The 26,741-nt window shown below is 31.5% G+C and overlaps 1 protein-coding gene across 1 annotated transcript; it reads right to left on the bottom strand.

Moving 5' to 3' along the window:
• Window positions 1-880: 880 nt before the first annotated feature.
• On the bottom strand, window positions 881-25,831 carry LOC130441358 (dual specificity protein kinase CLK4-like). The gene is made up of 11 exons (XM_056774998.1): window positions 24,913-25,831; window positions 23,976-24,320; window positions 12,404-12,479; window positions 11,178-11,244; window positions 10,950-11,063; window positions 5,298-5,388; window positions 5,065-5,235; window positions 4,672-4,801; window positions 3,336-3,480; window positions 3,165-3,270; window positions 881-2,710 (listed from the first exon to the last, which is right to left on the bottom strand). Exons 1-11 carry the CDS (start codon window positions 25,711-25,713, stop codon window positions 2,522-2,524), a joined length of 2,235 nt encoding a protein of 744 aa, XP_056630976.1. The 5' UTR covers window positions 25,714-25,831; the 3' UTR covers window positions 881-2,521.
• Window positions 25,832-26,741: the final 910 nt, after the last annotated feature.

Below are 26,741 nucleotides of genomic sequence, written 5' to 3'. Positions count from 1 at the left end.
AGCACTTTCACACAAGGTTAGAGGTGAGGAAATTTTTGCTTCTAAACTCTTGTAATTCTTCATAGCTTTTTTGGTCGTAAAGTTCGTGAGGAAAACTAGGTACTCCAGTCTGTATATTTAAATCACTTTTGGCCACTTTTTCAAAATTTATACCTTAATGTAAGGTATATCGTATTTCTATGCATTGAATAATAGGTAAATTTATATTTGGCAGATAATTCAGTAAAGTATAATAACAAAGTTGATTCAGAAAATGGAATTTTTCCTATTGCCAATTCAAAAAAGATTTTTAGGCCATATTATATACTTTCCTTGACTTTTCCGGTGATGAATTTAATGTGGCAACTTTAGCAGCTTCTCTAATTTTTGATGGCATTAAATAATAGTCATTTTCATTATCTATATCCATTTTTATTTGGTTTTTTAACACGATTTAAAACACCAAAACACTGAGAAAAATATGGACACAAACAATAATGTTGACAGGTTTGAGTCAAATTAATTTTGTTTCAATAGGTATTCTATTTTTAAATTGTTTCAAAACAAGGTATGTCGCTGAAGGCTACATATAGATGCCTTCCAACTGCGAGTCCTGGGTTCGAATCCAGTATACTAGAAATTCAATTTTTTCAATACTATTGAAATGAGTTGAGAATATTTAGGAATTCACATGATAAAATTTTAAAAACCTTTTTTTATGTGTGAAAACAATCACTGCCGTGATTAATAGGTATTATTAAAGTCGAGCAAATAGTCCTATAATGGGTACATTATATGTACAACACTCGTGGATAAATAAATTAGTGACACATCCGAAAACATCAGATGCAGTGAAATAAATGTTTAATGTGTAATTAAGGGTTAAAATAAAAGATTTATGTAGATTCCACAGCATTTATTTGATAAGACATGTACATCTGTATTAATAAAAGTATATTTTCAAAACTAAATGAAGCACTTTGGATTCGATCACAGTAAATCACTGATAATAATAAATTGGCTTAAATTAACAATTAGGCGTATCCTAAAAACAAACTTTAGGTAAAAATGCTTTTAAATATTTTAGGGAAGGACCTTATTATTTATAAATAATAATTTGGAAATAATGTAAAAAAATTCAGAAAGAAAGTGGCAAAACAAGTATTAATAATAGATGAAAAAGAAATAAATAAACCAAGAAAGAAATGGATATAGACTAAATAAAATAACTGTGTACAAGAAAAGGAATAAATAGGTACAAGACATACAGAATCCTCATTGAAACGATGAAATGGTGAAAGGAAAAGAAAAAAAGAATAAAAATTCAATTGATACTACCAGTTTCAAGATATTTTTAGCTACGGATTTAATACAAAAGAAAATACATTAATTATTCTTGGATATTATTTATGAATGTACTCAACCTTTTAAAAATAAATGTTGACTTTATAACTAATTGGTCTAACCCATATTTAGAATCATTTTTACCATATAAAAGTGGAAATTCTGTAAAAAAATTATTATAGAAATTAAGAATAGCATTCAGAAGAAAATAACTGAAAACTGTAGTATGTCTTTTCAGTTTAAATTTGAAACATTTTTCAATTTTTATTTAGTAACAAAATTGGAACTAAAAGTTGCAAAGAAATTGATTGATGAAATATTTATCTACATCTGGATTCCTTTTAGAAATACAATAATAGCTGGTCAGAGAAAGGCAAGGATGTAATAGGAGAATATCAAAGTTTTTTTTACATTTAATAAATTTAATTACTGAAAACTTGCAAACTAGTAAACAAAATATCAAGTACATAAATTTATTATGGAAATAGCTTCAGTTTTACAGAATTTCCACTGAATTTTTCATTTGAAAATATATACATGTTACAAAATCCAATGTTGACAAATAGAACATCAACTAAATTGAATTTTTCTAATAAAGTTTATCAAAAATATTCAACATTTATTAGTGTACACTTTTGAGGGAAAACTGTACCATTTGTCATCAAAATTATAGGAAAAACGAAAATAGATAGGTACAGAACTCAGAGGTAGATAAATTTTCTTTTTGATAAAATAGTATCAGTTAGACCTACATGAAGATTCCTCTCACTAAGTCAAAAAATATTCTGCTGTGATGATTATAGGAGATATCAAATGATTTTAGCTATAAGTTGAACACCGAATTCACAAATATGTAACAAATAAGCTCCTTTTATTCATTAATGGCACAAAAATAAGAAAGACAATGATCAATTTGACATATTTATATAAAACAAACCAATTCGATTGTATTTTTATAGGATATTGACCACAACCGTCATCTATAATCTTCAAACATTTCATGAGTCTTTATAAATTATTATAGTTGTCCAAAATGTTTGTCGCAATATGTACAATTTTATCAATTAAACTTCATCAATTCCATATATTCAAAAGTGCATTGGATTTTGTAATTATAGTTAAACTTTTGTACAAATATTGAAACTTCAAAACCGTTTCACAAATATTCAAAAATAATTAATTTAAACAGTATGTAGATTCATCTGGACAAACTTTTTCTTAGATGGTGAATTACCCCGTCACTAGATTGGTCTAATTTGCATTTTGTAAAAAACGGATGGTGTAGAGCTTCTCTTAAAGTTATCCTTTCCGAAGGTTCGTATTCCAACATTTTGAAAATCAGATCGAACAGGGCGTTGTGATCCGAATCTTCCGATTGTTTGTATTTCTAACAAAGAAGAATTTCATAATTATTGATCATTGGCATAATTCCGGGGGAGGCATTAGGGGCAGTTACCCCCCCAATAATTTGGAAAAAAAATTTTTTTTGTTAAAATTACGATTATTTGTGGAGAAATAGTGGAATTAAAATGTTTTATTTAATTATAACAAATTATTGTCTTATTTTATATCTTGTCCCCCAATGAAAATGCTGAGTTTACGCCCATGAATGAAGTTATACATGAAAATAACATTAAAGGTTCATAATAGACTACCAAAAAAAAATTATGTAAAATGATTTAGTTTTCAACTCAATTAATCATTAAATAACTGTTATTTTAAATATATTTTTCAAAAACATTAGGAATTTATGGAAAATTTGGATTCTATTTCGATTAAGTACAGGGTGAGAATATAATTAGAAATTTTTCAATCTTACAAGGATAAAAATATAAACTCACCAATAAAGGTTTGCAATTATTTTTAACGTATCTGCCAGCAGCACTTTTCTCATCCCATTCCAGTTTTCCCTTATAAAAATATTTAGTTTTTGTTCTTTTAGCCATACTGCGAACAAAAAACCATTTTAATTAATGGAAAAAAAAACAATCAAATATTAAGCTGTAACTAACCTCAAAGGGATTTCCCCGATTATCCTTTGCATCATTGCCAAGTGTTCTCGATTGTCATGTGTTTGAAAAAGTGTGATGCCCAAATATAATTCAAACAATATACACCCTATGGACCAAACGTCACATGGTTGAGACCATCCTAATTCTGAAAATTAACATCAATTAAACATTAATTTTAATTTTGAAAAATCTCAAAGAGCAATTGAAGTCACGTGGTACAATTTTTACTGGAGCGCCATCTTAAATTGACTCATCGTCAAACTAAACATTGTTTGGCTTTTTAAATGGTTATTATAGCAAAAAAAATTGCATTGAAGTACAAGGTAAATATTTTATGAATAACTTTAACTTTGATATTCATCAATCAAAATAAACACCCTTTTAAGCTAATAATAGAATCAAGTAATTATCAAATAAATTATCTATTGATAGAGATGGTATATTTTAGTTCTTATACTTGACGCAGAATTAATTTAAGATGGCGCTTCAGTCGGAAATATACCACGTGACCTTATTTGACGTTCTAAGGCAGCTTCATCTTCACCTTCACAAAATAATGACAAGATTGAATGTCTATTATGAATTTGAGGTTATATTCGAAATCTCCACTCAAAAATCTAGTTAATCAACAAGAAAATAAAACAAAAGAATGGGGTATACCAAATAATATAAGAGTGAAACCGTAAAGCTAAAAAATTTTACAAATGGAAATATGGTGAAAATTTTGGAAAACGCTTTGGCAGATTACATAGTCATATTATCAATTATGGATAGTAACACATGGTGAACAACCCCGGAAAATGATATTAATGTCTATAAAGACATGGCGATAACTGAAAATATACGAGGTCTGGCTATTAAATCACTAGAGGGCGCTCTAGACGGGTGAGGTAAAAACCGAGTAGTGCTTTGGGTATCTAGATATCTTGTCTATGCACGTTCCAAAACACGTTTCCGTCACTATTATAGTATTTATGCAGTAAAAAATTGCATTAAAGTGCATGGTAAATATTTTATCAATAACTTTAAGTTTGATATTCATCAATCAAAATAATCACCCTTTTAAGCTAATAATTGATTCAAGTAATTATCTATTGATAGAGATGGTATATTTTAGCTCTTACACTTGACGCTGAATTAATTTAAGATGGCGCTTCAGTCGGAAATATACCACGTGACAGTTGACGTTCTAAGTCAGCTTCATATTGCACCATCACAAAATAATGACAAGATTGAATGTCTATTATGAATTTGAGGTTATATTCGATATCTCCATGTCCAATAAAGAATATCGCGTATGTATGAAAATTTTGTACTAAGAAAGTTTTATTATTACCTAAAATGACTTCGGGCGCCCTGTAATGACGTGTTGATACAATTGTACTATGATGCTCGTGGTCAAAAGTGGCACTTCCAAAATCTATTAACCTCACATCAGTTCGTTTCACTCGCCTTACATCTTTCCTCTGAAAGTAATTTTTCGAAATTGAAATATGTATTTAATCATGAAAAAGAAGTTGCTGCAAATTGATGCTAGAAAAATCACATATTCAAACAAAAAAATGTATTGAATGTACTGTGACGTTAACAATTACCTTCTGGGTTGTTATTCCAATACATTTTGTGTCCAGGATGATGAAAAGTATCAAATCACTTAGTTTTGGACACATTATATGAGAAATTTTTTCTTAGAAATAAACTGATTTACCGATTCTAATTGTATACTTACTTTTTTGACGTCGTATACTAATTCATAGGAAGAATCGACGAATAAAATATTTTCAGGTTTGAGATCGGTATGCGTCAATTTTGTTGCATGGAGGAATTTAACTGAATAACACAGTTGGTAACCAATATGTCGAACATGCTCCAATGGATAAGGTTGATAATTATTGTCTTTCTAAAACGTAACCATATTTTTTATAGATTTTTTCTTATTCTGTGATTAAACGACATACTTACCAAAAAATCGAAGACACTTAATCCTAACATTTCGAAAGTAATACACATGTGGCCGTAATAATCAAACCAATCCAACATTTTTACACATAAACTGGAAACAATTAAGTTAAAATCAGTTTAAATATACCGCATACATTATAATGGCGAAAAGTTTTTGACCACCTCAAAATTCATTCATTCATTTTCAAAATAATACGCTTTAACAAATTTCTCTCTCATATTGTCAAGCGAAAATCGAAACGATGTCTTACAAATCAAAAATAATAGTGTCCGTTACTTATTGTTTATATATTTCCATCGATGAGTTCGACAAGTTAAAACTTATTTCTTCGGTGTTTATGATTGTAGTTTAGTCACAGTTAGCGCAAAGACGTGCTGTGATTTATACTTTTTGGATACAAATATTTCCGTATATTCTCGCAAATTCAGACTGGCAAGTTTTGAAAATTTGTAAAACCAAGGAACTACCGATTGAAACTTGTACATTAATCTCAAGTTTTCAAGTAGCCCCCGCTCTACCACGTCAAAACTGTTAAAAATATCAAAAAATAGATAATCTTGTTCGATCTGACTGTCGGATATTTCTGAATATATTAGAATTGACAAGGAATGTGTCCCCATTTCGCACTCTCCATCAAGAAGTTTATAGCCAAGTACAACGTCCCAGTGTTAGATCACCCACTTTATACGCCGGATTATGCACCGTGCGATTTCTACCTATTTCCTATGGTTAAAGCTACATTGAAAGAAACTCGATTTAAGTCTGTTGAAGCCGTGAAACACAAAGCGGCACGTGTCTTGGAAAAACTGACAGAAAAAGATATCCTGTACCTTTCTGGGATAGAGGAGAGGTATACGGGGTCTTTCAAATCTTTAAATCACTGCATTAAGCGAAAAAAATCGATTAGAAATCACCAAACAATCACATGTCTATAACGCAAAGTTCAAAAATGCGGCAGCAGCTAAATACTTTTATGGATCTCTCGATTGCTCGATAGGGAGGAACGTTCCACAAGCTTTGATTGGCTAAACCTTATTGTTAATTTGCAATTAATCTATGCGTTATAGATATGTGATTGTTTGGTGATTTTTAATCGATTTTTTTCGCTTAATGCAGTGATTTAACTCGCATGCGAACGTTTTGAAACACCCTGTATAGGTGGTAATACAAAAATAATTCTTAAATATTGCAAATGCATACATTTGTAGTAATATTTATTTTAATGTCTATGCATCTGAATCTATTTAAAATGCTTCAATGAGAAAAGATATTTTATTCCATAATAAAATTTTCAAAGGAGTTATGGTTTGTCCAAATTTATTAGATCTAATTAACTCCAAATTCAATATAGGGCTTTTCGGAAAAATTAACACGGGTTCAGGTAGATCATCAATCAGCTGTTTGAGGATCATTACCCAGGTCGAAATTCGATCACAGTTTTCCAACGTCGCACATAGGGAAAAATGGAAATCATTTGTGCCAAAATCGACCTTGAAAAAAATTGACAAAGTTCAACATTTTTTGGTTTCTGCCCTGAAATTTGATTGTTATGTTACTAAACCCATAAGTTATTTACATATTTGGAAAGCTGACGGAATGACGGTTCTAAATCCATACTTCAAATTTTTTTTTAATTTTTACATACTACGCAATAATTGTCCAAACTTGGCTTTGCAAAGTTGTTAGATTTTTTGATATTATGAGGCAAAATTTTGTTGAGACATGATTTTGATGTATTTTTTGCCGCGGAACATGATGGCGCTATCAGTTTTGCCATAGAACACACCTAAAAAGCGCTAAATGTAAAAAAGTACATGGGTTATGGGTTTAGTAACATAATAATCAAATTTCAGGGCAAAAACCAAAAAATGTTGAACTTTGTCGATTTTTTTCAAGGTCAAAACATGACCTCGAAGTAATCGGAGTATTTTTCTCGTATTCCTAATTACATAAGCTATCTGCTGCTAAAAATTTCAAATTCCCAAGTCAAGCCGATCCTGAGATTTACAAGAACTTTTGATTTTTATTACTTTTTTTGCGTTAATTCTTCTATGATTCAGCAGACTACTATTTTTAATCAAAGTCTTTATTACACATATTGGGCAATGATTTCACTAACGATTTTATTTGTTTTGAAAAAGTCTCCCCCAGTTCAAGAATCAGCTGAGAGAGTACGTTTAGTAATTGATTATTTGAACAATTTAAAAACACATTATCAGTTTCAATTATAAGTATTTATATTAATAGATTCTGTTATCTGTTAATTTATTTTGTTCAAAATTAGGTAGCAATACAAAATATATCGTTTCTTGTGAACATCTGTTATGTAAATAAATATAAGTCCCACTAACTCGACCTTGACATCAACAAAATGAATTTATATTTGAGATTTCTTCTCAATGTTTGCGTTTGTGGAATGATGATAGATACGATATTTATTTAAATATTTCTCGGTAATAATTGGAATTTCAACTTTTCACCAATGATATTGAACATACTGTTTTTTTTTATAAGAACTTCTAGATTTATTGCATCACACTACAAACGTTCTGTGAATATTTGTCTCTAAATTGATGATATGATGACACAATAGCCTATTTCTTTGACTTTTTTGGCACGTCTCCCGATTAAGTTAAGCAATGTCTTAAATATCAACTAGCTTTGTACATTTATTAGTATTTTATGAGTAGTTTTATGTTGTATACAATAACAAAATTAGAATGTCTCGATGCAGGCGACCAAATGGTTTAATTTTTCAATTTTACTTTAGTAAATTTTATTACTTAACTTTATCTGACAGTTATTAAAGTTTTTATTTGATTACACCTGTTTTAGATACAATATTTTCCAGTTTAAATTTTTGATAAAGATTACAATAACAAATCTCAAATATACCAAGTCAAAAATAAACTAACACAAGAGAAGAGTGGTTTCAAAAAAAAAAGAAATACTCAGGTTGACATTCACATTACAAAAAACAAAAAGGAAAGTATGGTATATATAGTATGTCCCTACATTACATATATCACTGGAAAATTTTTGGAAAATACTACACAAAGAAGAAGAACCAATGAAAAGCTGATAAGAGCAAATCAAAAACTCAAAAATCTAGTTAATCAACAAGAAAATAAACACAAAAGAATGGGGTATACCAAATAATATAAAAGTGAAACCATAAAGCTAAAAAATTTTACAAATGGAAATATGGTGGAAATTTTGGAAAACGCTTTGGCAGATTACATAGTCATATTATCAATTATGGATAGTAACACATGGTGAACAACCCCGGAAAATGATATTAATGTCTATAAAGATATGGCGATAACAGAAAGTATACGAGGTCTGGCTATTAAATCACGAGACTGCGCGCCTAGAGGGCGCCCTAGACGGGTGGGGTAAAAAACGAGTTGGATTGGGTATCTAGATATCTATATATGTCTATGCACGTTCCTCCAAAACACGTTTCCGTCACTATTATAGTATTTGTGCAGTAGCGGTTTGTAACGAACGCGTTTTATTTTCTCATCATGTGTGACGAAAAACAGGAGCAACGTATCAATCTCAACTTTCTCGTTAAATTGAAAAAAACGCCGAACTGAATGTTATAAATTGTTGCAAGAGGCCTTTGAGGACAATTATCTATGACGTATGCGTGTTTTGGAGTAGTGTAAGCGTTTAGTGAGGACCGAAAGAGCAAATCAAAATTCAAAGCTATGTTAATAGTTTTTTTCAATATTAATAGTATCATAATAACTGAATGGGTTCCAGAGGGTCAGACTGTCAACTAGACTTATTAGTTCGTAAAAAAAGGGCCCGAGTTGTAGAAGAACAACTCGTTGATTATGCACCAGGACAACGCACCTGTCCATAACGCGCTATCTGTGAAGCAGCATTTGACTAGTAAGCTCGAACATCCGCCATACTCACCAGATGTGGCACCGTGCGACTCTTTTTTGTTTTCGAAGATAAAGGGAGCCGATTTGAGTCGATGGAAGCGGTAAAGCAAAAAACGGCAAAAGAAATCACCAAAGAAGACTTCCAGCACTGCTTCGATCAATGGAAAAAACATATGGCGATAGGTGGGGAGTATATTGAAGGGGAGCATTCGAATGTAGAATAATTTTTATAACAAAATCCTTTTTCGTAACCAGTCTCGTTTTTTAATATCCAGACCTCGTACATACAAATAGGAAATTACACTTTAGAACAAGTAATCGTTTATGAATATCTAGGAGTAGTGATTGATGACGAAAGAGGACGAGATAAATAAATAAAATAGCAGTTGAATGCTTTTACACTTCTGACGGAAATTTTTCAACAGAAAAAATTGTAATAACTATTTTTAAATGAATATATACTTGGTTTGTGACAGACAGAATAAACAAAGTAAAAAACAGTTGTTATAAAAAATCAGGACATAAGGGAGAAATTTGGAATTAAATCTTCAAGACTTTAAAACATATATTGGAAAGATACAAAAATGAAGAACTTCAAAAAAAGGAAAACAGCAAAGAGGCAATGGAAAGAACTGAATAGATTTGTTTATAAAGGTGGGCTTGATGCTTCGAATAGAATTTTTTCCACAAAGAAAATTGCAATAATCATTTTTAAATTGATATATACTTAAACTATGACAGACGCAACTGTTGCTGTACTCTAAATCTTCTTCAACAAGGGAAAAAAGCTACACAAATTTCAAACTCATTGCTTTGATCAAAAAAAAACTTAACCTAAACACAAAACTGACTATACAAAGTCATAGTGGAGCCCATTTTAACGTATAGATGCGAGTGCTGGCAACTGACGGATAGACAGGAGAAGATGGTGCAGGACATCCAGAACAGAACACATACGACTAGTTTACTCGACTTCAGGAGAATACAGACTAAGCAACTGCTCTATATTCGTATATATGATGAGGATGGAGCAGAACACTTGGTCGAAGAAAGCATCGATGTATCAATCGCAGAATAGAAGGAGGCGAGAAAGACCCTCAAGGACCTGGAAGGAAGGAATCGAACAGATCTATCCAGGAAAACGAGAGGATAAATAGCATACAAAATGCGAGATGCGTTAAAAGAAGCTGTAGGACCCCCGTTGTATAAAAGCAGTTGTAATAAAATCAGGACATGATAAAAAAATTTGGAATAGAATCTTCAACAGACTTTAAGAAGTGAAGGGGTTACTTGTAATGAATAGGAGACTCAAGAATAGTTAAAAAGGTATGGCAAGCTGAAAATATACAAAAATAGAGAGGAACTTCAAAAAAAAGAAGGAAAACATCAAAGAGAAAGAATGGAATGAATCGGTCTATAAAGGAACGGCTTGATACACATAATTTTTTTATTTATAACTGATATTTTCATGGATTTGAATCGTATGAATGATATTTTGACTAATGCAAAAGCTTATATATATCTTAATTTCTAATTAAAATGAATCATGAACTATTTATTTACATTGGAGCATCTGCAATCATTTTTAAGATAAATTACTCTGGTTCTATTCCAAGTGAGCAGTAGATTCTAGTGTAATGTCATGTAAACAATTCTCCACATTTATAAATTATAGAAAATATTGTTTTAAATACTAAAGATGATTTGGAAAAGTAATAGACGTATGATTTTAAACATAAAAACGCTTTTACTCACTTTATACAGTTGGGATCTTTTTCAGCTAATTTTTCTAAAACGTTGATTTCCAATTTGGCTGCTTCTCGATATTTTTCTACGTTTTTTATTATTTTTAAGGCTCTAATACAGTCTCTAGAACAACAAAACAACTTTTTCAATAGCTTACACGAATCATTATAATGACTTAAAATATCACTTTGGTAAATCAATATAATATTTATAAAAGAAATTAATAAATAGACTTACTTTTCGAGATCTTTTACTTTAACTACTTTGCCAAACGTTCCTTCTCCTAACGTTCCAAGGACTTGATCTGAAAACAAATAAAAACTACTTCACAGCATTTCCAAAAAACAACTGTATTTTATTTTCGGAATGGTATCGAAAACTACTGAACAAAAAGAAATTTCAAACTCGGAGATTTCAAGTAATTAAATTTAATTTACTGGAATGCTAAAAAATCTTACAAGAACTAGTGAGTAGTGGCTAAAAGGATCAGCTTGAGTAAAACCACAACCCATTCTTGGTATAACTAAAAGTGGTCTGTTCTAAAGACAAACTCTACGGAGATGCATGAGATACACATAAATAGGCCTTCACACTCTATTCCATCGAAAAATGCGTGAAATTCTATTGGTGACTGACCTTTTTACCGCACACGGTCAACTAAATCATGAATAATATGGAATGTCTACAGACCACGCCATTAGTGAGTGCCCAGCATTCACAAATTCGAAATACAAACACTTGGTGTTTGTACAAACAATGGTGTTTTTGATGGATATTTTACAATAGTATGTGCAAAAATAAATCTACTACTTAATGTAGGTAGATTGTTTTATATTTAAATAATAAAAAGGTTAATTGGAAACCTTATTTTTGCAAGTAACTACCAAATCTTTTAACCTCAAGTGAGTGCTACCACTTAATAATTTGAAGAATTTTTTTCCCATATCAAAATGGTATTTTTGATGGATATTTTACAATAGTTTGTCCAAAAATAAATCTACTACTTAATGTAGGTAGATTGTTTCACATTTAAATAATAAAAAGGTTCATTGGAAACCTTATTTTTTCCATATCAAAATGGTGTTCTTGATGGATATTTTACATATAAGCACAACAAATCAAGTAAATAATACAAAATTATGGAAAACAGTTATATCCATAGAATATATAAAACGGCCCTTTTTTCCTATAAAAGTCTGAGTAAACAATTTTCAAAAATTTCTCGAATTAATAAAAATTAAAAAAAAATATGTAACGAAACTACCCTGTTATCTTATGGGATGGTATAGATTATGTAGGGAATTTAATATCAAACCTCTAATGACTCTAATGGACTCTAATGAAAATTGTTTGGCATATTTTATAAAAAATAAGAAACTCAAGGATCAAACTTTCTAGAATTGATTCAATGTTTTCAATTTGACACTAACACTAATGAAAATTTGCAAAATATTTTGACTTACATCTATCTTGGAGTGTGTCACCTGTTTTGTATATTAAGTGACCCTCATCATCATCCTCAACAGGTATCGGGGATGTCTGAAATTGAAAAAAAGGATTTATTGTATAATTTGAGTAACAAATAATGATTATGTACAAAAAATAATTAGCTATAAATAAAATATCCGCTTAGCCCCTTTTATCAATATTATTGCATGTTAAAGGGTTGTATGGTTATTTAATAATAATTAAAACCTGCGTTGGTTTAGTGGGGCTGAAGCCTTTATGCATATTTAGTCTCTAAATTTATCACTCATTATCCTTTTCAATGTCTTGAACCCTCTTATTTCCCAATTTCTTGAAAAATTAAAAATCGGGAATTTAAAAATGAATAGTCAACCAATATTATCGAATAGAATACTTGCGTGGTATTTACAGTGAACGAAATTATTGAAAATTCAAAAATTTTGTAGGTAGTTTCAATATTTCAGTGAGGCCGCCATATTGCGTGACGTCATAGGTATAAAATAAACACTGAACATATGATACAAAGTGAATACGACAGTTAATCTCTCACTTATTCTAAAATAAGCGTTAGTATTAAACTTTGATTAATCTGAATGATGGTGTATAAATAGAGTTTTTTTATGATGTCAAAAATCGTTTGAAGGTATTGGTCGTTTTGACGATCTTACGAGATGTAATAATTTTTATAGACAAGATTTATTTTAATGAAAGTAAGATTCAAATTTTAATATTTTGTACTGATTAAGTTTATTACAATTTTAATTTTTAAAGTGATTATGTAATAATGTAAGAACATAACCTATAAGAAGTTAAAATAGAAAAATGTTTTATTTATACGTAACTAATAAATAAAAACTGTATTATAACGGTACAGGATACGTTGCCGGCAACGATAACCTCGTGATCATCAAGCAGACAACTGCTCGATGTTTCTATTAAACGTACAACACCACAACTGAAAACCAATGAGAATCTTTTCTTATGTACTTGAAAACTTGTAATTTTTGCGATTTTCAATTAAATATTTAGATATTATTTTCTCACTTTTAATTAAATATTTTACTTTCTAACATTATTTCACATCAAAAACTTAAAATAAACTAATAAATAAATAATGCAAGTACCCTATTTCAGTTTTATATAAAACCTGCATAAGTTAAGCTTGGTATATGCAGTCAAAATTAAAAATTAACTTAAGCTAACAAATTAAATTACTAGTTGGGACACACTGAAATAATACTTGCAGTTCATGCTGAAAGTCAAATTGAAATAAAACGTTTGCCAACTTTCAACTTGCCTTAATTTTGTGAGGTTATGAGCACAGAATATGCCAGGTCAGTCTGTATTTACTGCATAAACCCAAAAATTTTAATTTTGGTTGTATAAACCAAGCTTAACATGTAATCAATAATATTAAAATCTATTATGTGACATAAATTTTTCTTTTTCCAGTACATGTTGCAGCCCTCGATATTATTTTCTCGTATCTCAATAATAACTATCGTCAAAAACGAATGTTTTACTACATAAAATTTTTGTTTACTATTTTATAAAAAAATTACCTTGTACTTCCAATAATCCTTAACACATGTATAATTTTTATATCTAGGAACTTTACAACCAAAATTGGGATAATCCCTAAAATAATTTTTAGACAAACAACTCATTTCATACTCTTCTAAATTCAAAAGAATAATGACTTTTGTTTGATTTTGACAGTACAATTGGAGCTAAGCTGAGACTTGATACGTCCGTCAAAGTCTACGTCTTACGTGCGTTTTTGAAAATTGTTTCTAAATTGTAAATAAGTATATGAATAATTTTAGAAAAGTGAATTACTGTGCTTAATCAAAGCAGACACACAAAAAAATTATTAGATGTAATAATTTTAATTAAATTATCATTATTTTTAACTTTATTTAAACATATTTAATAATTTATATTTTATTACGACTTAACCTAATTTTTATCTACATTACACGCGAATTATTGATTCTTGTAACATTAAAATTAATTTTTTAAAATATTGGGACTTCTTCTTTTCTATTTTATTAATTTATACACGTGGTTCCATCTACCAGTGACTAGAGCAGTCTAGTAGATCGATTCATCTAATAAAAAAGAAGATGAAATGTAATGTTACCGGGAAGCTTCATAAAGTAATTATACCTATAGTTTTCGATATCCAACACAAATAAAATTAGGTCCTAACCAGTGTTATGTTTATTTGTATTTTGAACGAAAACAATTATCAATTGACATTTGGAATTTGTAAGATATAAATAAGGCAGATAAAAACTATAGAATGAAAGTTTTGGTAAAAAATGTTTTTGTTTTCACTTAATGTAGGTGTAATAATAAAAATGTATTACCTGTCATTTGATTTCCTCAACATTTTTAATAATATTGTATTCTGTTAACCTGTAAAAAACAAAAATGATTTAAAACCAATTTGAAAACACTTGATGAAACATAAGAAACAACTACTTCGATCAGTTTTAAATCTAAACAAAATAATTTTTTATTTTTATTGTTTTATTCTTTCATTTTTACCAAAAATTTCATTCTGTAAGTCTTTCCGGTGGATATTTAACCCAGAAAAATAATTACACTAAAATTATTTGTTAAATCACAACAATACAAAATAGCCACTCCAAACGTTAGAATTGAAATCCACAAATTACCGAATCAAGCACTCAACAGAGGTTATAGATATCAAACAATATTACAAAGTTCATTCATTATAAATATTTGAATACATGCAATCAGTAGCGTAGTTAAGAAGTATCTTCATATTTTAAAAAGCAGCATTCTTCATTCAAGCGATACATCGTGACGTAACTTTATTTTTAAATAACAAATACTTTCTTTTTCATCATTGAACAAAAAAAGAATGTTTATAGACCTACTAATCGATAATGCAAATTTGTATGTCAAAGAAAGTGTGTTGATTTAAAGTCCATACGGAAACTTGGCCTGTACCTTCAAATAATCTTTCTCCAGTACTTCATACACGAAGACCAAGAAATCAATGTTTACAAACAGAAATCTAAACCTCCATTCATGGAAAGTTATGTGTGGAGTGGTAGCTTGGACCTTAAGAGCTCAAATGATCAAAATCTTGAGGCATTTGAGATATAAACGCATCTTGGACCGACAGAAACACCAACCACGAAGTACTAAGACGCATTGGTCGCAAAAAAGCTGTTGACAATTATTAAGATAAGAAAAACATCTTACAGAGGACACAGCTTACGCAACGACAAACACCTACTGCTACAGAACATAATGCAGGTCAGAGTAAAGGAAAAGAAAGTCATCGGCAGGAAGAAGAGACGCATATGAAAGCGTGATCGCCAACCTTCAATGAGAAGACAGCATGAGAAGAAGAAGAAGTACTTCATAAATTGCCTCACAAGCAACAGGAATAAAACGAGATATAGTGATGTCTGGAATTCTAACTAAACTGCAAGCAAATATAATTATTGTTATTTGTATTTGTTATTTTTATTGTTAAACCATATACAAAATATTAAATAAAGTTTGAGGTTAGGAATTTGTTTACTTTTACTTCACGCAATTTTGGTCTTGATACATTAGCAAGAGACTTGCATAATGTTAAGACATATTCGTCTATGCAATATTTTGATCTTGCAGAAATTGTATGCAATTGTATTGCATCATGTCAAGCGACCTTTAAGTAGGTTGCAACATGAATCTCAGACGATGGAGTCAAACAGGATCTTCATCGGTTTGGTGCCATTTTTATGACATGAAACTTTGGCGAGAATCAATTAAACTTTAGTCAAATCAGCTGATTGATTAAAACACTATCTTCTAACTAGCGTCTATGTAAAATATAATCATTTTATTGATTTATTTTACTGGTAATTTTGGAGGATTAGCACTTAAGCAACCATAATGTTAAATAGCGTGCACTATTCATCCTAAGGACTAATTTGAACTTGCATGCAATTCCCTGTACGCTGTTTTGTTCTATGTTAAACCTTAGTAACATAATTATCTTCCTAGATTTGATATTGAAAGGATAGTTGAATACGGCATGGCTTTTGTGGTCACAAATATTATTTGGTGATTTTGTTTTGGTGCAATTTCCTCTGCACGATTTGTATTCTCGTATTTTTGAATTACGGTTCTTTTATATGTAATATGTACAGATGTATAGCTGATCGGAACCAAGTACTTCGAAATTGAATTTTATGTTAATATTTTGTTTTTCACTAAAATAGTTTAGTGTATTTTTTTTATCGCGCCTCGTGTAATTTATCAGGATTCAAGTTATGAGAATAAACATTCTTGCACGAGCGTCATTACTAAAATCTGTTGCCAAAATACCAACAATATTTCATACATCGAAAAGGTCAGACTAAATATATCAGATCTTCACGAAATATTGATATTTTAATCTAAACAAACAACAGTAGAAAAATCCATAGACACAGAATTTTGTCCCGCGTAGCGTCTGCACGGAGCGATCGGAGGTTGAAAAAAAAACGACCCTAGGATTTGAAGGTAATATGTAATAGAGATAGAGAGCTCCTGGCATATGGGAAAAATATCAGTACGATAAAGATTAAATACTAAATAATAAAAAAAAAATTTGAAAAAAAGGTAGCATAGAAAGGTTTTAAATGGGACATTAATAAATCCACAGTCCTGTGTAGTATAAAATAAAAATCCTTGGAATAGTAATAGAAGGAACCATTTTCATTAATAATAACCAACAAAACATTTAAAAATGGTAGCGAGTTTTATCAAACCTTGGAAATAGTCAAAGACTTTCTATATTTAGGAGTCACCATAGACGAAAAAGGCTGCGAAAACCATGAAACTACGGATGGAAACATAGATAAGGAAAATTCTTAGAAAAATATAAGGCGGAATCAACGAAATAGAGAACTGCAATAGATATAAATAATAAAATATAGGTAGGTCAAGACCGAGAGGACAAAAATGTTTTAGAAGACCTAACAGCCATAAATATCATTAATTGGAAAAAGAAAATGAGAAATAGTGCGTCTAATATATCAAATTATATAATTTCTACTACTTATTTCTGATATTATTTGGAATTATGGTATATAGTCTACCGATTTTTGAAGGAAAAACCTACTTTCCTATTTAATAACGAATTGAGTACTCAGAATAACGTGACGTGTACAACGATATCCAAATCCCTAATGGCAAAGGAATCACCGACCGGTTTCAATGTTAATGTATCTCATCATAGCGGTGCAACAATCTCTAGTTGTTGCATCGCGTGATTAGTCGAATACAAATGGAATATTTCTTTGATTTTTGAATTCTTAGACCTTCCTTTTAGGTCTCTTTTGATTATTAATGGCTTTATCAACAGATAATATACTTGATATTTAGATATGATTTCAATTTTCATCAAAATGTTTTGATAAAGACCAAACTTAAGTCTAAAAATCAAGGATGTACATATTATGAACTAAAGGATTGATGGGGCACTATGATAATTGGAAATGAAATGGATAAAGCTCGTCACCTATTACGCAGGGTAATGAAAATTAGTGTTTTCTTAAGTTTTTGTATTGTTGACAATATTCATTATTATTATAATATCGATATAATAGATAATTATTTAAGTAAAAATTATATAAAACGAATATGACTCAACCTAACCTAACTTCCGAATATCCTCAACACAAACTTAAACGCATTGGCATGATTTGATTTGTCAATATTTATAGATTCCCGACAATATAAATAATGTCCCGATTAATAATTTGGTCCGTAATATATAAATTTGAGTTCAATATCTTCCCTAGATTAAAAAAATACTCCCCGCCTCTGTATATCGTGAATATTACTCTTATTATAAATTATTACCTACTTACCATCACCACCATTATGGTATTAAAAATAAAACATGTACAGAAACTACCAGACCGGGTTCTTTTTCATTTCAACTCACGAATCCTGAACAATATCATCAAGAACGAATTACTCATCTGTTGAAGACGTACACACAGCTGATTTGTTTCCATGCAAATCGCACACACTAACTTAGTGATTTTGGTTACAAACACTTATTAATTGCCAATGACATTTTATCGCTAGATTTATATAATAGTTTAATTATATCCCTTCAAAACAATCTTCACAAATATTCCACGTTTAGAAATTGCAGCCACACATGTGCCAGAACGTGGCAAGGCTTTTTATTCGGACTATTTATAGGTATTCTATTGAATCGGGTTAAAATTGAAAAAACCAAAACAAATAAATCGGCGTTTAATGATATTTTGATTTTTTTTAGTGGATCGGAAATGGTAAATTACAAATAATGTAAAATAAGTTTACAGCATGAAATTGTTAAAGTGTTTTAAGTATTTTCAAAAAATCATTATCAATATTGTAGATGTAGATAGATATTAGGGTATCATGTACCCTACGATCCAAAGGATCTATTGTGTCCCACTTTCTTGCTGCTATACAGGGGAGCCCAGTGCTCATGTTATTCCCAATCCTTTCAGAAAATTCAGAATGAGGGATGAGTCCAGCTGCCGGAGGTCTTCTTGTAGTTCTCTGGAGTTCCGTAGTGTTTCACACTTTGGACACATTCTCTACTAAATCTAGCGTCTACAGTGCCCCGATAGAACTTCTGTTAGTATTCCTAGATTGTTCTCACTTAAATTGATACATTCAGCAGATCTTTTCTGGTTATGGTTGCCCTGCAGAGTCTTTGCTTGTCTCAGATCCTGTAGGTTGTCCCAATAATTGGTTTTGCTCCTATCTACCTTCCTGTCCAATACTTTCTCTATTGTTTTGTAGCTGATACCACCATGCATAAATTTCTGCTTGATAAATGCTTATTGTGCTTCCAGGCTTTCAAAATGTTTGGTTCTAGGACCGTTTACTTCTATTCTAGTTCTGTCTGCTGCTTTAGATCCGTCCGTATATCATTTAATGACAATTCTGTTATTTCTTTATACCAATTCTACAGATCAGTATTGAGGTAAATTTTTTCTCAAAGCTAATATTTGGTCATTATTTAGGGACGCTTTTTCTTTGGTGATTCCGTCTTTGAACAATCTAAGTGATGGTTTTTTTGTCACACTTTGGTGAGAGATTTAGAATCACTTCTAGTGCAGCTATTGGGCGTGATTTCATGGTCTCGATTGCACATGTACAAGCCTGTCTTTGTATCTTCAAAAGATTGTTCCTCATGGTATTCAACCAAGTTCTAGCATCAATGTTGGAAAACTATCCGAAATTTTATTATAAGTAGTTTTAAGGGAGTTGGAGGGTTTTGATGTTTCGTGTTCATCCAGACTTTTAATCCAATTGCTTCAAGCTATCTTTGTGCCTAACCAAGTGACGGAAAAATTGGTCGAAACCCAATTTCCCTGAGGGTTGAACAGGGTCCAATTTCGAATACTACCACTCACTTCTACAGCTATACTTTTTAGATTTTGTCATTACGAGTATTTAGGGACGGTTTTTCTTTGGTGATTCCGTCTTTGAACAATCTAAGTGATGGTTTTTTTGTCACACTTTGGTGAGAGATTTAGAATCACTTCTAGTGCAGCTATTGGGCATGATTTCATGGCCCCGGTTGCATATGTACAAGCCTGTGTTTGTACCTTCAAGAGATTGGTATTCAAACTAGTTCTGGTATCAATGAATTCTCCGAAATTAGTAGGATTTTGGTGTTTCATGTCCATCCAGACTTTAAATCCGCTTGCTTCAAACTATCTTTGAGCCAAGTGCCAGAAAAATTGGCCGAAGCCCAATTTCCATGAGGATTGAATTTCGAAAACGAATTTACTTATTTCCAACGGATTGAAAATGAAAGACGCTTATTTAAAAACAGGATTGCTTTCCGGCATTTACAAAAAATCGTTCAAAACAGAGGAAAAAGTGTATGAGAGTATATATGCTGGCCCACAAATCCGTAAAATTATGAAAGATTCTGAAATTAAAAGACTTTAATCTGTTATTGAAAAATCTGCTTGGAAGTCATTCAAAATAGTTGGAAATAAAGAAGAGAAAATTACAAAGAAATTTATAGAAAAATAAGATGGGTGTAAACATCGCATCGAGATTTTTCCCTGAAAAACTTAGGAAGTATAAGTGACGAACAAGGGGAACGTTTTTACCAAAATTTGAACGTTTTCGAAGGATTTTGGAATGATTACTGTTGGTCTATTATAAACTAATTCAAATAGCTATAAAAAGAAAGCATAAATTAAAAAAATAACAAAAGATAGGAAACAAGAATGATAGTTCTAATTGATTTATCGATCACCCCTTGTAAATTATGTTCATACGTTTCATCGAATATTATTAACTGCTATTTATAAACATCGTTTTTTTTTTCAAATTTCATGTTCCTGTTTCGTAATTTTTCCCCACACGGTTTTATAAATTATGTGCTAAAAATATCTTTGTACAAATAAAACAATTTTCAATTAAGGAACAAATCCAAATATTATCATTTGGAATCTATAAAATCGCATAACCGACATCACATATTGAACGGAAAAAATATTTTAAGTTACCGATGTACATAGAAACGTAAAGCTTATTTATAAATCTTTCAAATGACGTTTTTTTGCATATGTGGATTATACTATTAATAAATATATTTGTTTTTTCCGAGGTAAGTTATTTAAGTAGGTAGATGGGTATATTAAACTTTCAAATATATTTTTAAGAGACACGTAATTTCGTCTAGAAAATAACGCAGATTCAGTTATGACAGGAAAAGAAAAAAAAATACTATTGACCACTCAGATATTACTTTAAAGTATAATTGACGTCATTTTTAATGTTGTTAAGCTCTTTAAAATAGTCTAGACGTAAATAAAACTATTTATTGCTCACCCGAAACCTGGTTAAATCATGGTTAGTCAAGGTTTGTTGCCCTTTAGCATTCTCCAAAAATGTTTAGCATTCCTACTCTGACGCACATGTCCTGGTTGTCACTCTAATGATGCATCTAACCACCAAATATTAACAATACTTTTATTTGAAAGACTTTAGCCTAACCAATATTAAAGCTAAACTAGATTCTACTCTAGGTGAGACTGCTTCTTCGTTATCGAAGTTAAAATATTGGGTAGCAAAGTTTAAACGATCCCATTGGAAATGCGAACACCAGCATCGCAGTGGTCGACCAAATGAGGTGACGACTCCAGAAATGTTGAAGAAAATCCACAAAGCGTTACTGGATGATCGTCGACTCAAAGTGCTCGAGATGGCACACATAGAAGGCATTTCAAAAAGTGAGGTACATCGCATATTAACTGAAAATTTGGTCATGAGAAAGCTGTGCACAAGATAGGTTTGCTCACAATGGAGTAAAAACAGCGTGGTGCAAATATTTCCATCGAGTGCTTAGCAGTTTTTGACACCCGAAGCAAAAGAACAATCAAAACAATGTACTGAAAAGGGAGAACCTGTTCCAAAGAAGGCAAAGACCCTTCCATCTGCGGGCATGGTCATGACGTCGGTTTTTTGGCCAAAATTAATGAAAGAAAAATTGAATTGCTACCTCATGCGCCAGATTTAGCCCCGTTGAATTATTTTCTATTCCCAGACTTGAAAAAATGGCTTCGTGGTCAAAAATTTTCCAATAAGGAAGGCAGTTAATGTCTATTTTGAAGGGCTTGACTCATTATTTGATGCGGTATGGGACATTATAAGTATTTTTGAAGCATTCTTGAGACGCATCACCAAATCTTACTATATATACAGAAGACATTTTGATTTTAGTTTAATGTAAATGATGGAAACTAAGTATACAACCACCGTGAAGTAGATGTTGTCAACCTCTGAAAAGTCACCTCCCGGAGGCATTCAACAAATGCGCCTGATTATTTTTATTTCCGTGATTTTCAAGAGTTTTCCCGTTTTTAACATTTCTGGCATTGTACTTATGTATAAGTAATTGTATGTCTTGATTGTTGCTTCGTTAAATTGCGCCTTTGTTTATGTCTTAGGTGTTTGTTTCGCCATACTGCATTCTAAAGACATCCCGTGACTTTATTTGCTCTTACTTCATCTTCTACGTCTACATATCCGGTTATGTCAACTCCGAGGTACTTTAGGGCTTGGTCAACTCTTAAATGGTAACCTGCACGTTATTGGTATGTTGATTTTCTTAGTATTACCTTCTTTGAATAGTTCTGTTAGATAATCTATCTTTTTGTCCTCTTATATTTGTCTTAATTCGTAAATTTCGGTTATTTCCTTCTGCTTTTGTCTTAAAATTCTCCATATTTGTTTTTGGGCGCTTTAGAAGTTTGTATGAACGAATTTGTGTTGGCAAAAAAAGTTCAAAATTTATAAATGGCAAAAATAACTGCTAGAATGTTCAACTTTACCAAAAACGGGAAGAATGAAAAGGAGAATAAAGTTTTAGATATTTTTTTTACTGAATTGAAATATTATGTACAAAAGAATAGATATTATTTAGTGAACTATGATATTGAGGATTTTTTTTAACATTTATAATAAAATATCCAGAACGTAAAAAAAGGACTGATCCTATCAGGTCTAATTTACAATTTTGTATTAAAAATGCCAAATTTCCGTCTAAAATGTAAATCATAATCATAATTCCATGAATATTGTTTAATTTATTCTAAAATTGAAAAAATATAAATTATGAGTTATCACAGAAGTTCAAAGGATTTAGATCTGGTGATCTCGGTAGCTAGTACATCTCTACTGAGCAAATTCGGCAACTAGATACTCACGAACAGGTCTCGCGACCAATTAGCTATTTACAGCAATAATTATTTTCGCAAAATTTCTCATATCGTACTCAACTGAAAGTTTCGTCTAAGAATATTGCTGATATTACTTGATTCCCTATAATCCTTACTCAAATATCTCGTTTTTCATACTGAATATGTTCCTCATCCAGCGTGGATTCTCATACAACCAAAATCAACAATTTTGTCGATCCACCGATTCTTCAAAAAACAGGATACCTACAGATATTGTCTATTCAGGAAATTGCTGTCTTCTTTCAAAATCAATTACCACTAATTCTAGAAGATTTAGTTAGTATAATTTGTGTTTCAAAAATTCCTTCTACTCGCGATTCAACATCGATAATCTGCTTGGTGGAGATATGATTTTGGAGTGAAACAGTTATGCGTACACCGAGATAGCAGGAGCACGGTTATTGGGGTTGATCGAGATCGACGTAAAGAACTAACCCACCGGAAGTAGTCTCAAATAATACAATTCCTCAACGCTTTGGAACTGTACAAAGAAGAATATCTTCAACTAAGTCTAAAGGCAAAATATTGTGGAGTGTGTCTCAAGTACGATTAACCTTTACTACTATTTTTATTTACATTTTGATGACGACATACTAGATATAGAGACATAATAGAAGATTTGTCTTTTATGTGTTTAAAACGACGGGTAAAAATTTGACGTTTCGACCTACTTCGGTCTTTATCAAAATATATATTTATAGACCGTTTTGAAAGACAAAAAACATGTTAGTATTCAAAGCAACGGCAAACTAATAAAAACAACTGAAAAATAAATACTTACAGCTACCGAATTCGGATAGTACTTCTGCGTAACGCTGGCCAAAATAGTGGGTTTCGAGCTGGTGCTGGCCGTACTAGCTCCGGAGCTATACGCGCTATCATTAACTTTGTAAGCTTCGTCGAGAGCGGAATATTTTGCTATTAAATTTTGTATTTCGACTCTTTTAGCTTCTCTTCGAGATTCCGTATCCGGAACGCTTGGAATTGTTAAATCTTTATCGTTATATCTTGGAACTGGCGGACTTAACGTTTTTTCGAAGTTTGAGTGAACCGGTGCTGGTTGCTCTTGGTACTTTATTTCGACTGGACATAGTTTGAAATTGGACGCCGGCTTTCTATCGTTCACCTAATCGTTTATTAAATTTAATCATTCAAAAAAAAAACAGCGGAAAAAGGAGCGGTGCTTTTTGCTTAAGGTTATTCAAATGTTCAAAACAATTAAAAATTTCATTTGACATTCATTTGCTATAATAAATAGCAAGCTTCATTCAAGTATAAATATGTTAAATAAAACAAAATAAGTTTAAGATTACTCGTATGAAATTTACTATAACATAATTTTCTCAGCACACCCCTTTCTGAGATATCACTCTTGAAAGGTGGTTACTAAAATTAGCAACCCTTATTTCATTTCATATAAAAACAGTGAAGGTGTAAAATGTTATACGATTCATAATAAATGATGGAAATAACCACCTCTAGCAAAAATCCCTCCTCTTAAGGGTGATATTTCGGAAAGGGGTGGGTCGAGAAAATTTTGTGTAGGAAAAGCCCTTCTAAATTTCAAACTGAACTTTATTGCACGAATTTAGAAATAAAAATCAGCATACTTCGCATTCTCTATCATTTTGTTTATACTTCTATATATATTTTATCGATTACTCCCTAAATTCCTATATGAGATGATTCTCTTGACTTCTACCCCCCCCCCCCATTACCTCACTTAATCCATTCCTATGATTAGGTTTGGAAGATCTTCTTGGTCTTAAATCGGAATGATTCGATTTATGTCTAATTCGATAAGCTGAATCTTTATCCAAATAAGCGTATTGAGGTTCAGGAAAATGCCTTGTCGAATGCAGTGATTTCCTACTTTCTTTATAAGGAGTTTTTTCTCTTCTATACACTCCCCCATGATCAGTATTAAGATTATTATAAATGGACTTTTCGGGATAATAAATATTTACGGATGTGGAACTTTTTGTGAGAGCTCTTCCGGCAGGAACAGGTGTCTTTTCCGGATCTTTGTTATGCTTCTTATAGATCTTATCTAATACATTAGAATATTTATCTTCTAATCTAGTAATTGTATGTCCGAAGTTAGGTACGACTGTTGTACTTTTGCTGGTAGATAATGGAAGAAATCCTGAATTAAAAGAAGACGTTGTTGGTGTTGATGTCGTTTCATCGATGAGCTGTCTTTCTACTGTGGTAGAAAGTCCGCGTACCCTGGTGGTCAATTTTTGCAATAAATTCGAACAAGATTCACTGAGTAATTGCGCGACGTTGCTGGTAGTAGAAGATCGGGCATATCTGTGTCTGTGAGGTGTAGAACTGGTTGTACTGGTAGAAGCGTACGAGGTATCCAAAGGTTTACTATTCGTTGTTGATTTAATAGGCATACCAGGTGTTCTGTAAACCCATGGAGATTGTCCGTAACTCCAGTTGAAGTCCTCAGTTCGACGAGAACTGTCCTTGTTCGGACGATAACGATTATAAGAGTAACCAGAGCTGTACATTGGTGTTTATCATAATCACTGATCGCGAAGAAATTTATTTTTCACTAACACACACCACCTGAGCACTAATATCACATATTCGCGTATAGCGCGCCGGGACCGCTGTTTCATTGCTACTAAAAATAACGCGGAATATGTTTCTATTCTTGGTCGCACACACTGAAATTTCGGTCCTAATTTTTGTCCTCTAACTATAGTCCAGTATTTGTAGAAAATCTAAAATTTTTCCTATGAATTTTCAACACATCACTAAATTGTATAGAGAATTTCAAATGTTATTGAACCCAAGCAACATGATTGAAAAATTGTGGTTCGACTCAGTGATTTATTTTTTCAAACGTGGCGTAAATTACTAGCAACTGCATTTTATTAAAAGTTATATTACAAATTATGGAAAAAATCTAAAAAAGTAGTAAATAAAGATAGAAACAAAATCTAAACGATCAGAGGAAAAATAAGAGATTTTTTTCTGAGTGAAAAGCAAGCACAAGAGGTTGCCTGCTGTGTGGTAATACCTGGTTATATTGATCTTGAACTTCTGTAGGTTGTAATGTTCAGGAAAAACGTGTCTTGGTAGCTGATCCCACAGGCTTGCACTTCTCCAAAGAAATGAATCCCGATAAACTGAAGCTCTAGATACCTGTATACGAACTATTATTCATGAACTACGTCTGCCTGTGGAATAACTTTTACAAAACTGCTCTAGGTGGAATAATGTCAGTCAGCTGCCCAGGTTTCTGCTCAACTATGGATCGCCTATAAGTCGAACAGCTCTCTTAAAAGCTGTGCTCCAAATGTGCGAGCAATATTCTAAAGATGGACGAATCTGGGCTTTGTAGAAGATTAGAAGTTGTTGCAGAGTATGTAGCTTTTTGGCCTTAAAGAGTTTTTGAGAAGCTGCCTTGGCTAAGTCAGCCACGTGTCTATGCCAGGACATATTGCTTCCATCCTCAACACCCGACAAGTGAATTTTCGGTGATGGTGGTATTTTATGTCCAAACAGGAACAAATACTGAGCTGCAGCTCCA

The sequence above is a fragment of the Diorhabda sublineata genome, chromosome 3 (genome assembly GCF_026230105.1).
Source record: "Diorhabda sublineata isolate icDioSubl1.1 chromosome 3, icDioSubl1.1, whole genome shotgun sequence".
NCBI classification, from domain to species: domain Eukaryota; kingdom Metazoa; phylum Arthropoda; class Insecta; order Coleoptera; family Chrysomelidae; genus Diorhabda; species Diorhabda sublineata.
This window is presented reverse-complemented; position numbering and strand designations above follow the sequence as displayed.